Source organism: Gekko japonicus, unplaced genomic scaffold, assembly GCF_001447785.1.
Source record: "Gekko japonicus isolate JY-2015 unplaced genomic scaffold, Gekko_japonicus_V1.1 scaffold469, whole genome shotgun sequence".
Classification (NCBI taxonomy): domain Eukaryota; kingdom Metazoa; phylum Chordata; class Lepidosauria; order Squamata; family Gekkonidae; genus Gekko; species Gekko japonicus.
Window position 1 is genome coordinate 412,337 of NW_015173138.1, and position 15,688 is coordinate 428,024.

The window sequence follows — 15,688 nt, forward strand, 5'->3', positions numbered from 1 at the left end:
TATGAGGTAGGTGGGGCTGAGAGAGCTCTGAGAGAACTGCTCTTGAGAGAACAGCTCTGAGAAAACTGTGGCTTGCCCAAGGTCACCCAGCAGCTCCATGTGGAGGAGTGGGGAATCAAACCTGGTTCTCCCAAGTTAGAGTCTGCACTCCTAACCACTACACCAAACTGGCTCTCAGCAGAAGGCTTGTGGAAAACTTACCACAGATCTCTTTAATCAGTTTAATGATATCTTCTCTCTAGGTTAGAAAAAAACAATTACATTGCATTAAATTTAAATTAAATTAAATTAAATTAAATAGACATCATCTGCCTACTGCTTTCTCTCCAGCAATAATTTATAATATGGTTTCTGCCAGGCACATGTAAAGCCTCAGGCATTTGTTATCGTTAGTGAAGTGGCTGGTATCATTCCTCCTATGAACTGAATTAAATATGTAATGCTGTCCCATTGAATCCGTACTTGAGTGCAAAAGTTCATTGTGGATGAAGAAACTGGAGTTAACAGAGCAACATGTAGAAGTCTATCTAATATCTCCATAATGTACAGAGGAATATAATCCCCAAGATATAAAACTGCATTAATTGCTTCCCCTAATGAAGACTGTATGTGTGTGTGTGTGTGTGCATGCGCGTGTGTGTGTGAGGTTGCTGCCTGTGGCTACTCTACATTCCACCAAGGCTAACTGTACTGCAGCCAATGCAAGTGACAGCATATAACAAACTCTTTTCCTTTAAGCTCCTTAAGAAAGAAGGATGCCCTTGTCACCTACTTAAGTAGATGTACCAAAACAGATAAGTAAGTTGACTGACCAGGGAAACTTTCTAGGTGGGAACATCAGGATGCGAATTGAGGACAAAACAGTTCACTCAACTAACATTCTGTTCTTTAGTCTGTATACTTCATGCTTTGAAGTGTAGCTTGATCCCAAAATTAAACAACTGAAAAAACTCCTGTTTGTGTGCGTCCCTTTGCTAAATTGCCTTAGGACTTCCTAGTGTTAGGAATATGTTTTCTGTGCTCTTTGTTTCCATTTGTCAGCAAATAAATAATATTTGTTAAACATTAGTGCTCTGTCTTTATGCATTTCTTATTCTCATAAATACACTGACTGTGTTCACTTTCATGATTGACACACAAGAGAGATGGTTATAGTAGTGCATTATTAACATTTATTTACAAAAATAATATTTGCTTACTGTGAGGCCTTGCTCTCCTTTCTTTCCGGTTTTGCCCTGAAATAAAAATGTATGTAGTTATTTTCCAATTTGATGTAATTCATAACAGGAACTTCAGTTGGACTGGCAGATATTAGGACACAACCTACCATCATCTCCTACTTTTCTCAGAAAGCAAATCTTAGGAGCTAATTTCATGTTACAATCCACATGTGTAAAAGAGAAGAAACACCTTCCTTCCCAAACATTAGAAAAGCTTAGGGAGGGGGCGGGTTAAAGGGGAGAAGCATTTTGGGAGGAGTGTTCAGTGTTTTCACTGCCTGCTGTTCTTTGCTCCAAATTGCTCCTGCATATCTGTTTGATTCGTACATGTGTGTGTGTGTTCAGCTCTGGCCAGTCCATGTGCTGTCATGAAGCCACCGCACCCTTCCTGCCCTTCTCTGATTCAGATGTGAATTAAAATTCATTCAGGCGGGTTAAAGGGGAGAAGCATTTCGGGAGGAGTGTTCAGTGTGTTCACTGCCTGCTGTTCTTTGCTCCGAATTGCTCCTGCATATCTGTTTGATTCGTACATGTGTGTGTGTGTTCAGCTCTGGCCAGTCCATGTGCTGTCATGAAGCCACCGCACCCTTCCTGCCCTTCTCTGATTCAGATGTGAATTAAAATTCATTCAGATGTGAATTAAAAATAAAGCACTGAACAAACAGTTGACCAAACACCCCCCCCCCCAAATAAAGTGTTTGAAAAACTGAAGTAGTGGACACTCAGTCTAAAGCACTGGGAGGATGGGAAGCAGCAATCAGGATTCTTCCCGCAACCTCTTCTACTATTAAGTGAGCGCTGGAAGCAGGGAAAAGAAGAGTGTGTCCTACAGCAGAAAAAAGCCTCACACATTTAATGTGTTAGCATTTCCTTAACATGAGGACAGCCATTCCTAATAAGAGAAAGATTGTTTAATATTTTTCTGTACATCCAGAAAATTCCACGATAGTCTAATATCTGAGGTGAATTTATTTGTAAGGTTGTAGGAATAAGCTGAAAGATGAACATAGTAAGACAGGCATTTTCCAGACTGTACCTGCCTTCTGTGTTTTCATCAGTGTCGTGGGGGTTCCAGTGATTGCGCAATTGGTGTGATCAGTTCACACTGACATTTTTTCTTTGGACTTTCCCCACCAGTCTTCCGTCCCTTCAGATTCACATTTGAGGATTGTTTTCCCGCTTTTTTTGTTTGTTTTGTGCATGTGCTGAAGCACTGCAGCAGCCTCAAGGAGACAACCGCACTGAAAGAAGCTCTGTTCCTGTCCCAAAATTAGAACACCTACATGCCCCAAGGCACCTTGGCGAAACAAGTATAGCCCCACTAGTACTTAAGCCTAGAGTTATTATTTTTAATGTGTGCCTGCCTGATTCTAAGGGCATGGAATATAAACTTTGCCATGGTCAGAGTTACACTTCTATCATTGTCAGCCAAAAGATATGGCAGATGGAAATCATGAGCAGCAGCAGGGAAACCTGCTGAATAAAGGCAGAAGGAAATAGAAGAGTACAGATGGCAACTAAATAGAAAACGAGCTAAAGTCTCCACAAGGACAGAGTCTCTGGGGGCGGCTAATACCCTCACAGCAACCTGACAGTTTCCCTTGCTAGAAAGCCAGTTGAATCTGACTCTAGGGTTGCAGTGCTCATCTCCGTTTCAAAGCCGAAGAGCCAGCGCTGTCCGAAGATGTTTCTGTGGTCATGTGGCCGGCATGACTAAACACCAAGGCGCACGGAACGCTGTTACCTTCCCACTAAAGTGGTACCTATTTATCTACTTGCAATTTCTTGCTTTCGAACTGCTAGGTTGGCAGGAGTTGGAACTAGAGACGGGAGCTCACTCCATCATGCGGCACACTCGGGTCTTGAACTGCTGAACTACCGACCTTCCACGACCTGCAGTTCAGCATCTTAACCACTTGAGCCACCACAGCTCCATCAAGAAAGAATAGTTGGCGAAAAAGTGGAACTGCCAAAAAAGTAAAATAACATGGCAACACAGGAAAAGGGGGGTCAGGCTGAAAGGCCCCCAAAAGAGAGGAACAACATGCCAGCCGGAACTCCGTTCCTGTGCGTTCCTGCCCAAAAATAGCCCTGCTAGCAAGGAAGAATAAAAGTAAAGGTAAAGGTTTCCCTTGCTCGAAAGCCAGTCGAATCCGACTCTAGGGTTGTGGTGCTCATCTCCGTTTCAAAGCCAAAGCCAAAGCGCTGTCTGAAGACATTTCCGTGGTCATGTGGCCGGCATGACTAAACACCAAGGCGCACGGAACGCTGTTACCTTCCCACTGAAGTGGTACCTATTTATCTACTTGCAATTTCTTGCTTTCGAACTGCTAGGTTGGCAGGAGCTGGAACTAGAGATGGGAGTTCACTCCGTCATGTGGCACACTCGGGTCTTGAACTGCTGAACTACCAACCTTCCACAGCCTGCAATTCAGCATCTTAACCACTTGAGCCACCGCAGCTCCATCAAGGAGGAATAGTTGGCAAAAAAGTGGAACGGCCAAAAAAGAAAAATAACATGGCAACACAGGAAAGGGGGGGGGGATGAAAGGCCCCCAAAAGAGAGGAACAACATCTTTTGGCATCTAGATGAATAGCGTCCTGATCTAATCTCCTCAGCAAATTGAGAGCCTTCTTTATTTTGGCATCTAGATGAATAGCCTCCTGATCTAATCTTCTCAGCAAATTGAGAGCCTTCTTCCTAATTTCTGGGACATCCATGGAGGACAGATACTGATTAAACCCTAGATTGAGCAGATTGTTTCCCATTAATTTACCCCAAGATGATCTATGGGAATCAAACTGGGTACATTTTAAAAGCTCAGGTAAGGACTCACATTGTACCAGGAAGAGTTTAAAGAAACTCTGAATTCCCCTTTCCACTCAGAGCGGGTTCCCTTTCGCCCTTTGCATCTGAGAAAAATGGCTCCAAAGGTTTTTTGGCTATTGAACTTTGAGGATCTGTAAATATCAGGGGTTTCAGTGAGAATGAACTGGGTGATTCTAAAATGTGTTTGAAAATGGCACCCAGGGACATGCATTAATGAGCTCTGGAGTTTGAATGAAATAAAGGGAGAAATGATTGGCTGCTGGTGTCGGCACTCCTAATGGGAATTACTGCTTGTTTCAGTGCAGGTGCCTTCCAGTGCTGAAACATTTTGCCACTGGCATGCAAATTAAAGAATCCTCAAGGTGGGGAAAATGTTCAGATTATGAGGAAGAGGCTGTCTTGCGAATTCATTTTGCAATGGAAATAAAAAGTATGGGAGAAACCAGTTTTAAAAAGAACAGGGGAAATGGGGAAGAACTGGGACAGCACTGAGATGTTTAAAAAGTCGCCTGGACACAAGAACACACACGCACACACACCGGTAACATTGGGGAATGAAAATGGAACTTTAAGGCAGTATGGAAAAAAAGCATAGTCTAGGTACTTACAGGTTCTCCTGCTGCACCGGGATCACCCATGTTACCTTTTTCTCCTTTTCTTCCTCGCTCACCTGCAGCTCCACGATCACCCTTGGAATTGATTATACAACATCTGTAAGGCACCTTAATTATATCTAGTTACCTCTGTTTCATATCTTATGCACTGAGGGGAAAGCCAGGTAACATTTCAAAGATCACAGTGTGTTATCAAAATTGACTGTAATATATACCTATCAAATACAACTTGGAGTGAAATCTTTCTGAAAATTCTCCAAACAAAACAATACAAAACTGATGGCTTAAAACTGAAATACCTTGCACATACATTTGGGAAAGACAAAGTTAAAACTCTGCACTTCAAAGGGCTTGAAGTATCTGATGGCTTTGGAGTATGATCCCCCCCCCCCGTTTGTTTTCTAAGCCTTTCCAGACAACGTTTAATTGCGCAATAAATTCACACTTGTAATCCAATTGCTGCATACCATCAAAGCATATTTTGCCAGAGTAGCACAACATTTTTGGAGCAAGTTTATATCACATTTTGAGCACTCTGTGTGGAACACAGTTGTGCAAGTATGGTGGGCACCTGTTGGATGGGCGGGGCATAGGAGTCCGCAGAGGAGGAGAAAATCAGCAGAAATCACCCTCCTCTTCTCTCCCAGTGGAATTGCCGTTCTGCTAACCTAATAGCCAACATGATTCAGTGTCCCCTCTAAGCTGAGTCAGTGTGAGCTAGCTCACAGTTTTTTAGCCTCCAGCTCACACATTTTTGTCTTTGCTCAGGAAGGAGGGCTCCAGAGCAAACTAATTTATGCAGCAGCCAAATCACTCGCTCACAACTTCAATGCCAGTAACTCACAAAGTAGAATTTTTGCTTGCAAGACTCCACTGCTTAGAGGGAACATTGGTTGGGATAGTAGGTTTTTATCTTTCCCACCCCCTTAAATGTCCTAAAAGAAGGCAACTGTAAACATGATGGGACTTCCATTATTTGAAAGTATAAACTGACAAGTGGGGGCCTTGCAAGACTTGTGTGTGTGTGTGTGGGGGGGGAATACCATACCTTTGGTCCGAGGAGTCCTTCTCCAGGAGTCCCACGAGGCCCTGGCATTCCTTGAATTCCTTGCTCACCCTAGCAGTAATTAAGTCAGAAATGTTGCTACTTAATACTTTCTATCATAAACTAATCCTAATTATCACAGCAGTTTGGTTCAAGGTATGCATTTTAAAAGGAACAGGAATTTTATTCAAGCTGTCTTTTGTCAATTAGCTGATGTTATTGCAAAGGTAACTAACTACTCACGATCCTTACTGAATTCTGCATTTGTTCTTGCAAATTGGGTTGCCAGCCTCCAGGTGACAGCTGAAGATCTCCTATGATTACAACTGATCTCCAGGAGACAGAGAGCCGTTCGCCTGGAGAAAATGGCCACTTTGGAAGGTGGTCTCTATGGCATTGTACCCCACTGAAGTCCCTCCCCTCCCCTCCCCAAACCCCACCCTCCCCAGGCTCCACCCGCAAATCTCCAGGGATTTCCCAACCCAGAGCTGGCAACCCTACTTGGAAATAACATTTTGGAACCTTCTCTGCACCAGAAATCCTTGGTTATAGATAGCATATAAAGACTAAAACGAGTAATGCCTTACCTAAGATAGGGCTGAGCTAAAATCTGAATAGACTGCTAAAAAGAATTAGAGTCACTGGCCATAAACACAGCATCCTGATCTGTGAAGTACAGAGAGTGGGAAAAGGAAGCAACTAGTGACCAAAAAAAACCCCTTTAAAATATATGGGATTAGGCCCATTGTGAGAAATTACATTCTTTCATTTTTTAAATTGGTATTGACATCACTTCATTTTCAGCGTTCTGATTTTACCAAGTTGCCAGTTTCTTTCTCACCTCTTCCAGTACAGCCTCTTCCAGTTCCAATGTCTACAGTACTAATTAAACATGTAATTTTTCAGTGCATAATTCTTACATAGTGCAAATATGCTGGCCTGATTTAAATGGTGATCACTCCAGAGGAAATAACTATTGAGGCTGAACTGTTCAAGAACAAATTATCTAGAATTATTATTGTTGTTGTTGTTGTTGTTGTTATTAATTGTCATGGTCAGATATTTGACTGGTAGATGGTGTTCTGCAATTTGAAATCTAACCATGTTCTTGGGAATTACAGATGTATCTTCAGAGGATTCTTGCTGTTCCAAGCAACACTGTCTTCCAGAGCTGAGTTGGTGTTATTTGATGGGGTTTTTTAAAAAATCCCCAAAAGGGATATTTTTATTTTTGCAATGGACTACAAAACTTCAAAAAAATAATAGGAAAGGCACTACAACTAAGGATAAAGAAAAGAAAACCACACTAAACTAAAACCCCAAGAGGAGGAGATCGTTTCACTGTTAATAAAAATGTTAGTACAACAAGTGTTAGTATCACAATATACTTGTAGAGTTCTTGCTTATAACATTGCTATTTATATGTTAATTTGTTAGTTGTTATGAGAGAAATCTCTGATCATCTTCTTATTCTTCGCTTCAAAAGGCCATTTTCCAAGTCCTTCTGCCTTTACTTTAGCTTTCTGTCTCTAAAATCATATACAACTCTGGCAGGTCCTGCACCCTTTTCTGCACTAGAGTCCTCTTCCATTCCAGAGGTAGCAGAGTCACTACACTTCGTTTCTTCCTCTTTGGACTTTTCATCTGTTCCCAACTGACGTCGCAAAAATTCTTTAGCTTTAAAAGTGGAGTCTATCTTCTCTCTTCTATCGTTGATCTTAAAGATGACACCCTCCGGGACCGCCCATCTGTACGATATCCCATTAGTTTGAAGGAAAGAAATTAAATCCTTATAGTTTTTTCTCTTTTGTCTAATTTCAAATGGAATATCCTTTAAAGTTTTAATGGTTACATTTCCCATTTTAAGTGGAGTTGCTGGTGTTGCTTTTAAAATAGCATCTCTGGTTTGTCTTCTACACTCGATTCTCTTGACAATTTTGCTTCGTTTCCACTTCTCCCATTCTTTTCTTCAACTTCTTGCTTGTGGTGTCAATCTCTTTAATCCTCTTGTTTGCCTGCTCCACTTGTTTCTCCGTTTTGTTCAGTTGGAGTTGCTGTGCGAAGTTTTTGTTCATCACGGTCAATTGCTGGTTAATACCATCGAGTTGTTCCATCACCGGTTTAAGCATTTCCGCCAAGAGTTTAAAGACCTCCGTTCCCTCTTCCGGTTTCGGACTCTGGCTGCCTGGTGGTTTAGTTTTAAATTTTCTTTGCTGGGCCGCCATTTTTGCCATTTTGTTTACAGTTCTACCGCTTCTTCCCAACTTGGAAAAACTCGCCCAACGATGCCGCAAATCAGATAAGTCTCTCAAAACTCATTTGGTTTATTTCCTCCCCTCTCCCCCTTTGTGTCGCTTAGCCGTTAATTTGCAGTCTCTTTTATCAGCGGGGGGGATCGCTTTTAAAGTACTCCATTTTATTCAGAACTCACGTTCATTGTCGGTCAGTTTCTCTGACCGCGCTCGGTTATATGCCATTCCGCTCGATCTCCGGCGCTTGTCCCGGTCAGACCAGCTTGTGCCTGAAGTCCACTCAGTGGCTGGACCATCGGGGCGGAGGGGAGCCTCAATTCTCCGGCATTCTGCCATCGAAGAGGCTACCCCTCAAAAGCCCCCTGGCCTGGAGCCTATCACAAAGGCTCCACGGGGGTGTCACTTGAGGTGGCACTCCTCCATGCCGCTGGTGTGCGATTCGCCCTTCCCCTGTGTGGGGAGAGCGTCCGCCATCGCTGCTCCATAGACCAGAACTCCCGATGTTATTTGTTCAATGCCCAGAATGTCCAGGTGTTTCTTGAGACTTCTAGGCACTGTTTCAAGGGCTCCAATGACGACTGGCATTATGGTAACCTCCTCCCAAAGGCACTCTAACTGTTTGTACGTCTTGGTATTTTGTGATCTTCTCTTGTTCTTTATTTTCTATTCTGCTGTCTCCTGGGATTGCCGTGTCAATGATCCAAACCCTATTTCTCCTTTTTTCTACAATTGTGATATCAGGGATGTTATGCTTCAGATGTTTATCTACTTGTAACTGGAAGTCCCAAAGAATCTTTGTTTCATCATTCTCCATGATCTTGTCTGGTTTGTGTTACCATGAATTTCTGGCTAATGGTAAGCCATACTTATTGCAAAGATTCCAGTGCAACATAACTGCACCTCTATCATGATGTTCTTTATAGTCAGTCCAAGCAATTTTACTGCAGGCACTGACCATGTTTCATCTGACTGTTTCATTCTTTGTCTTGCAAAATTGACATTTGTTGTTACCACTGGTCTTCTGAATCTTGGCTTTCATTACCCCTGGTCTTCTGAATCTTGGCTTTCATTCTATTCATTTCAAGTGTTATCATCGTTATCCATAACACCTAAACACAGTACACTACATAAAGCAGAAACACACTCTCTCAGAGGAGAGGAAAATGGGGGTGAGGGGGCAGTACTTTGAAGGGAAACCATCAATACACAGAAGGCTAGGCCATCTCCTTTCTTTTGGACAGCTTGGAATCAGAGCAGCACAATGTCTGTGTGGATATGAGGCATTACAGAAAGCCTCAGACCCTTCAGAACGTAATAGAAATATTCAAAACACCGCAGGATGAAATGCTGACATAAAATCATTGTGGATTTTTTGTGGTGCCTTCCTGCTGTGGCACGCTAACAATGTGACGTGACAAATGCACATGGTATTCCTTAAAAATGTATAAAGATGTCACATGGAAACAGGCAACCGCATGTGGTAACTGTAATGTTTGGTGGTGGAAAGTGATGTCAAGTTGCAGCCCACGTTTGGTGATGATCCCACAGGGTTTTCAAGGCAATAGATGAACAGAGATGGTTAGCCATTGCCTGCCTTCGTGTAGCAACCCTAGGCTTCCTTGTGGGTCTCCCATTCCAAGATCTAATGAGATCAGGCTACCCTGGGATGTCCAGGTCAGGGCAACTGTAATGTTTAGACTGGACCTAAACGTTTTCTTCAGTTGTGATACCTTTGGTCCTTGGATACCTTCACCTGGGGGTCCCAATGGTCCAGGGGGCCCTTGTCGCCCAACATTACCCTGAATGGAGAAAGAGCATAGTTTCCTTAGAAATAAAGACCTGCAAAAAAAAGATTTCATGTCACTCCTCAAAAATATGTGAAAGGTACAAGAAGCTCCTTCACAACAGTTGGTAGTCAATATATCTTAAAGCCCAGTCCTAGCCATATACAATAAGAAGTATTCCCTTTGATTTCAAAGGGGGATTACCTTCACATAAATAGGTTTCATTATATTATTTAAAATATTTATATTCTGCCCTATGTCCTGAGACTCTTGATGGCTAACGAAGCATCAAGTTCCAGTAAATTAATGAATACAACAATCAACAAATTAAAAACAACCTACAAGACAGAAACACAGCCAGATCTGACTAAAGAGTTGACCCTCTGCCAAATGCTTTTTGAAATAAAACCATCATTAGATGTATACTACAAGCCACACACCACTTACTGCAACTAGTCAGTGCAGAAAGAGGATTGTGGGCCATTGCCCTAGTCTCATGGGTTTTTTCCATGAACTTGTCTCTAGGTATATAACTTGTTGTGATTTTTAATAGTGACATTCTTGCTTGCATCATTGCTTCTTTTCCTGTAACAAGAATGCTAAGGGGAGGGGGGAGAGTTGTAAGGAATCCAGTCTGACCCCAGGAAGACAAATGGTTTGCTGGTACCATCATCAGATGCATTTGGGGTATCTGAAATGCTCTGGAAGCCTATCCTTTCTCCATCTTCAACACTTCCAGTACCCTGAAGGGATTGCTACCACACCCTTTCCTTTCCCTTATTTGTCTCTTTGAAAAGTCTCTAGTTTGCAGACTTTTAAAAAAAAATTAGCACTGTCAAATTTTACTTTCCTCTATATGTGACTAAGACTGTAATTTGAACTGCTGCGATATAAACCAGAACATGTTGTAATTTTAATCCATCATATCTGGGCCATTAATTGATTTAACACTTGTTTGGGTGACATTTTTGTCCCTGTTTTTCCATTATCAAAATGTCTGTTACTCATGCGATCAGTAAATTTGCAGCATCCTGTGACGTGGACCCTAGTCCATGAAAGTTTATGCCACAATAAATCTGTTAGGGGTGGATTCTATCTATCATGGATGAAGCTTCACTAAGTGAAAGGGACTACAGCTTGCTTGTGTACCCTGAAATTGTGCCCCTGGGGATCAGTGAATTCCAAAGAGCAGCACGATGGGTCAAGTGGGAGCCTTCAGTAGGCAGGGGGAATCATCAGAAAATCACCTTCCTGTGGACAGAAGGGCCTTCCATAGAAATGGAAAGGGAAGATAGGGTCTGAGCCTTACAGTGGCTGAGTTCAGACTGGCAGTTTGCCCCGAGATAGGCACGTGCCAGAAACATTTCACAAACGGATGAAAGGGGCCATTCACACAGGCACATCTGTCAGGCATTCCCCAGCCGTACTCAACCCATCTTGTAACGCTTCCCTCCTGAGTTTAAAAGATACCAGGTGAAAGTGGTAGCAAACCCTGGAGAGCAGTCATCCCGCGTTGATCTCGCACCAACAAAGTGTGAACGCCGAAAGCTGCACTTGTGTGCGCGCTTATGCGCATATCTCCGGATTACCAAAAAGAAAGCTGCGCCTCCGCCAGGGGCGGGCCAACAGTGCGAATGCTCCCTTGCACCTCCTCCCAGATATGCTCCCGCATCAGTTGGTGCAGTGTGACCGGGAAAACCTGGAGCAAGTTGTTCCGGGTCTTTTTTGCCACGACTCCCTCGCGCTTCAAACTGCCAGTCTGTTCTCGGCCAGTATGAACCTAAGGAAGGTTATACCCTTATAAGTCCATTGAACTCATTGGGTTAAAAGGGTGTAACTCTGCTTAGGATGGCACTATTAATCTTTAAGGTAGCAAAAGACTATTTTTTTCATTTTGCTGCAGCAGCAGATTAATTAGTCTTTAAGGTAGCAAAAGACTATTTTTTTTCATTTTGCTGCAGCAGCAGATTAGATATCCCTTGTGTTGCCAGCCTTCAGAAGAGACATGGAGATGTCCCAGAATTACAAGTGAACTGCAGACAACAGAGATTTTTTCCCATGGAGAAAATGGCTGGTTTGGAAGGTGGACTCTGTGGCGTTATATCCAACTAAGGCCTCTCCCCTCCCCAAAGCCTGCTCTCCTCAGATTCCACCACGAAATCTCCACAAATTTCCCAACCTGGCAACCCTAGATATTTCTCTGGAATTCATGAAAGTACCGTAGTTATTCCTAAAATGCACAACATTTAAAGGAATTCCATATACAGAAGGAGTAACTATCATTATTTTTTAGAAGTACCATTTCAGGATCTGATTTTTACTTACTTTTGGTCCTGGAAGGCCTTCTCCTGGTGGGCCTGGAAGACCAACTGGTCCTCTGACACCTGGATCGCCCTGAAAATTTACATTGTCAAAGCTGTCACAACGTCCAGTTTCACTTTATGCCAGACTCAATGACCAAAGGAAGTTTCGGGAGAAAAGGTGAAGCACAATAACAATCCCAAGCCCCTTTCCTAGCAGTGCAGTCCCAATGCATAGTTACTGCAGACTAAATGCATTCATTTCAACAGGTTTACAGTGCACTCCTAAACAGAGTTACACTTTTGTATGCCTACTGACTTCATATGCAGAGTTACATCCTCTTGACTTCAATTAACTGAGTGTGCAAAGTGCTGACGAGTTGCAGCTGACTTATGGCAACCCTGTAGTGTTTCCAAGGCAAGAGACAAACAGGTGGTTCTGACACTGCCTGCCTCTGTATAGCGAGCCTGGATTTCCTTGGTGTTCCAAGTACTAATCAGGGCCAAACCTGCTTAGCTTCTGAGATCTGGCAAGATCAGGCTAGCGTGGGCCATCCTTCAGTACACTAGAAGGGCATAATTCTGCTAAAGATTGTACTGTTAGTCACTGCTGTCTTTTTCAACAAAAAAGGAAAAGCACGTACAGGAAAATCACAGCCACAGGAGCAGTGGACCCTTGTGTTGCTGATTGCATCTCCATACCTCTCACTTTTTCTGACTCCCGAAGTTCATCCAAATAACAGAAGGCATCGGCACATGTATGAAGAGCCCTTCCTATTCACTGAATAGCTATAATAACCAGTTACAAAACTCTGCAGTATAGTTTGAGTCCAGCGGCACCTTTAAGACCAACAAAGTAATTCTGCGTATAAGCATTATCTGCGTACAAGAATGAAACTTTGTTGGTCTTAAAGGTGCCGCTGGACTCAGACTTTGTTCTGTTGCTTCAGACCAACACGGCTACCCACCAGTATTAACTGATGTGAGACTCCTGCATTTTAGGGGGGGGGACGTCCTCCTGAAACGTACAGTAAACATAGAAGGGGTTTCCACTTCAAAGTTTGAGAACCACTGCCTAAAGTGTGTGACTTCGTAATTCAGTACCTCTAATAGATTGTCTGTGTTATTAGTCACTGCCATCCATTAGGGATACTGGATAATATTTTCTATATGGATTTATATAACACTGTGTAAAAGCAGGACTGGATAACGTTTTTTGGGGGGAAACCAAGAAGGAGGAGGAGTTGGTTTTATACCCCACCCTTCACTACCCAAAGGAGTCTCGGAGCAGTTTACAATCAATTACCTTCCCTTCCTCTCCCCACAACAGACACCCTATGAGGTAGGTGGGGCTGAGAGAGCTCTAATAGAACTACTCTTGATAGAACAGCTCTGAGAGAACTGTGACTGACCCATGGTCCCCCAGCTGGCTTCATATGGAGGAGTGGGGACTCAAACCCACTTCTCCAGATTAGAGTCTGCTGCTCTTAACCACTACACCAAACTGGCCCCATAAAACAATATAGCTGTGGATTATTAATAATGCACCTTTGGTAACAATACTGGTGTATTTATGGGGAAATGCTGCTACAGAATAAACTAAATCTCAATTAACAAGCATTATGGTCCTCTGAAATGCAAATGACAATCGGTCTGGAAATCATAATTCTACATTTATAACGTAAATTAGCAGTTTGTACCTTTGTACCAGGCAATCCAATCCCTTCAGGGCCTTGCTCCCCTGGTGCTCCTGGAAGCCCAGGAAGTCCCTGAAAATGGAAGGCAGAAAGATTAACCCTTCATCTCTCTGAGATGGCATATATCCATGGATATCTGTTATGGGAGTACATCTATTTGAACCTTTTGCAAAATAACTTGGAACACCCTATCTGGCTAAGGCAATAAGAAGTGCTCTTGGCTTTGCAATACAGTTTTGATCTGCTGGTTTTTAAATTGGTTCAGGCATAACATGAAACCATGATTTAACTAAACTAAGTAGGGTTAACTGGTAGTCTAAAGGCTAACTATGCTAACAATAGTTGGTTAGAATCTGTCAAACCAGGTTCTGAAGCTGAGATATGAATTAGGTTTATTAAACATGGTTAGTCTTAATTATGGGCTTGAGTTATATGCAAACGTGGAATCTTGGCTTAATCCAGCACTGGTTCCACAAGAGGGCATGAAACTGTGTCCCCCCCCCCCCCCAGTGGAAGAAGCAGCTAGCAGGTCAGAGGTGAGCAGGAACACCATTCACAGGCTGCTGTTTCCATGCTGTTACTGCTGCACACCCTCTCTTGGGAGGCCCTCTTGCAGCCCAGCAGTCTCCCTAAAACAGCTGAGGGAGCCCCCTCTCAGCTGTTAAAGGGGGGGAAAGCCCAGGTAAAAAGCTGAAAGGGGGAGAAAAATGGATCTTAGCTCCTCCATTTGGAAGATGACATTACGCTCCACCCCCTCCGAACTGGCTGTGGGCATAGCTTTCACACACGTCCTGTATCTACAGCTGTAGTGCCATTTCCACTTTAAGTCAAAGCAAAGGAAGAAAACTCCAGGAGCCCCACAAACTGAACTCACTAAAAACATGGTGCCATGTGGAAGCTCCCAAATAAAGCAGGCATGCTGTGTTCCCCCTGGGATAAAAATTCCCATGTGGAAACAGCCCTAGTTTGTTCTCTGCTTTCACTTCATGCTCTCCACAGCTACACAGAGGCCTGGGGAGAGTGCAGCCTGGGGGGAAAAATCAGTTCTGCCTTTTGCCCCTCCTATTAGCAGGCTCCCTGACGACACCCTTGTCTCCTAGTCTACCAGGCAAAAGCCATGTGCTGAGTGCCAAAAATCCCTGGGAATACTACACCCTTACAGTGCCTCTGGCTATGCTGGTAAGCAAGCTGTTAATGCTGTGAAGCTTTTTCCTTAGTTGGCTACCACAGTGCAGGCTGGGATAGTAGCCAGGTCTCTGAAGGAAGTCAGGGGAAAGCACAAAACCACTGAAGCCAACATTTGCTGAGAGAAACCAGGGTTGAGTAATCGTCTGCAGACCGGATTCTAAAATAAGCCAAGGCTTTGTATTATGCCTGAAGTGATCCACAAGACTCCCTTTTTTTCTTTCGACACATCATATTACGGTGGCTATCCCAGAGGAATTTGTCATCCTGTGTAAAAATCCAGAAGCATATGCTCTATTTAAATATATTTGGGCCACATTAAAATATACTTGATGCAGGTTATGTGCTTATATGGATAGATCCCGGGCTCTTTCTGTAGCAGGAACTCCTTTGCATATTAGGCGACACACCCCTAACGTAGCCAATCCTCCAAGAGCTTACAGGAGCCCCTGTAAGAAGAGCTCTGTAAGCTCTTGGAGGATTGGCTGCATCAGGGGTGTGTCGCCTAATATGCAAAGGAGTCCCTGCTACAAAAAAAGCCACATCATGAGGGACAGACTCAAGTGCTTTCTCTCCATCCAGTGAAAGGGAGATCCTGCATTCAAATAACTGCAAGAGCTCACCACCTGGATGTGATGTAAGACGAAGGGGCAAGTAGAAAGAACACAGGACTGATGGCCATTCACCACACGAAGAGGAATGGAGAGGAATGTCCAGACAGGACAACTACCTCACTGAAGATAGCTGAAATATCTTGCCTA

At 43.3% G+C, this 15,688-nt stretch overlaps 1 protein-coding gene across 1 annotated transcript in view; it reads right to left on the reverse strand.

Annotated features, from left to right (window-relative positions):
• Positions 1-15,688, reverse strand: part of LOC107119684 (collagen alpha-1(XXVIII) chain-like) — a gene marked incomplete at its 5' end in the record, with an annotated part of 68,490 nt that overhangs the window by 9,781 nt on the left and 43,021 nt on the right. The window contains 7 exons of the mRNA XM_015422243.1: positions 202-238; positions 1,200-1,235; positions 4,659-4,739; positions 5,713-5,781; positions 9,692-9,760; positions 12,071-12,139; positions 13,746-13,814. Of these exons, the coding sequence (XP_015277729.1) occupies positions 202-238; positions 1,200-1,235; positions 4,659-4,739; positions 5,713-5,781; positions 9,692-9,760; positions 12,071-12,139; positions 13,746-13,814 (430 nt within the window). The remainder of the gene's footprint in view (positions 1-201; positions 239-1,199; positions 1,236-4,658; positions 4,740-5,712; positions 5,782-9,691; positions 9,761-12,070; positions 12,140-13,745; positions 13,815-15,688) is intronic.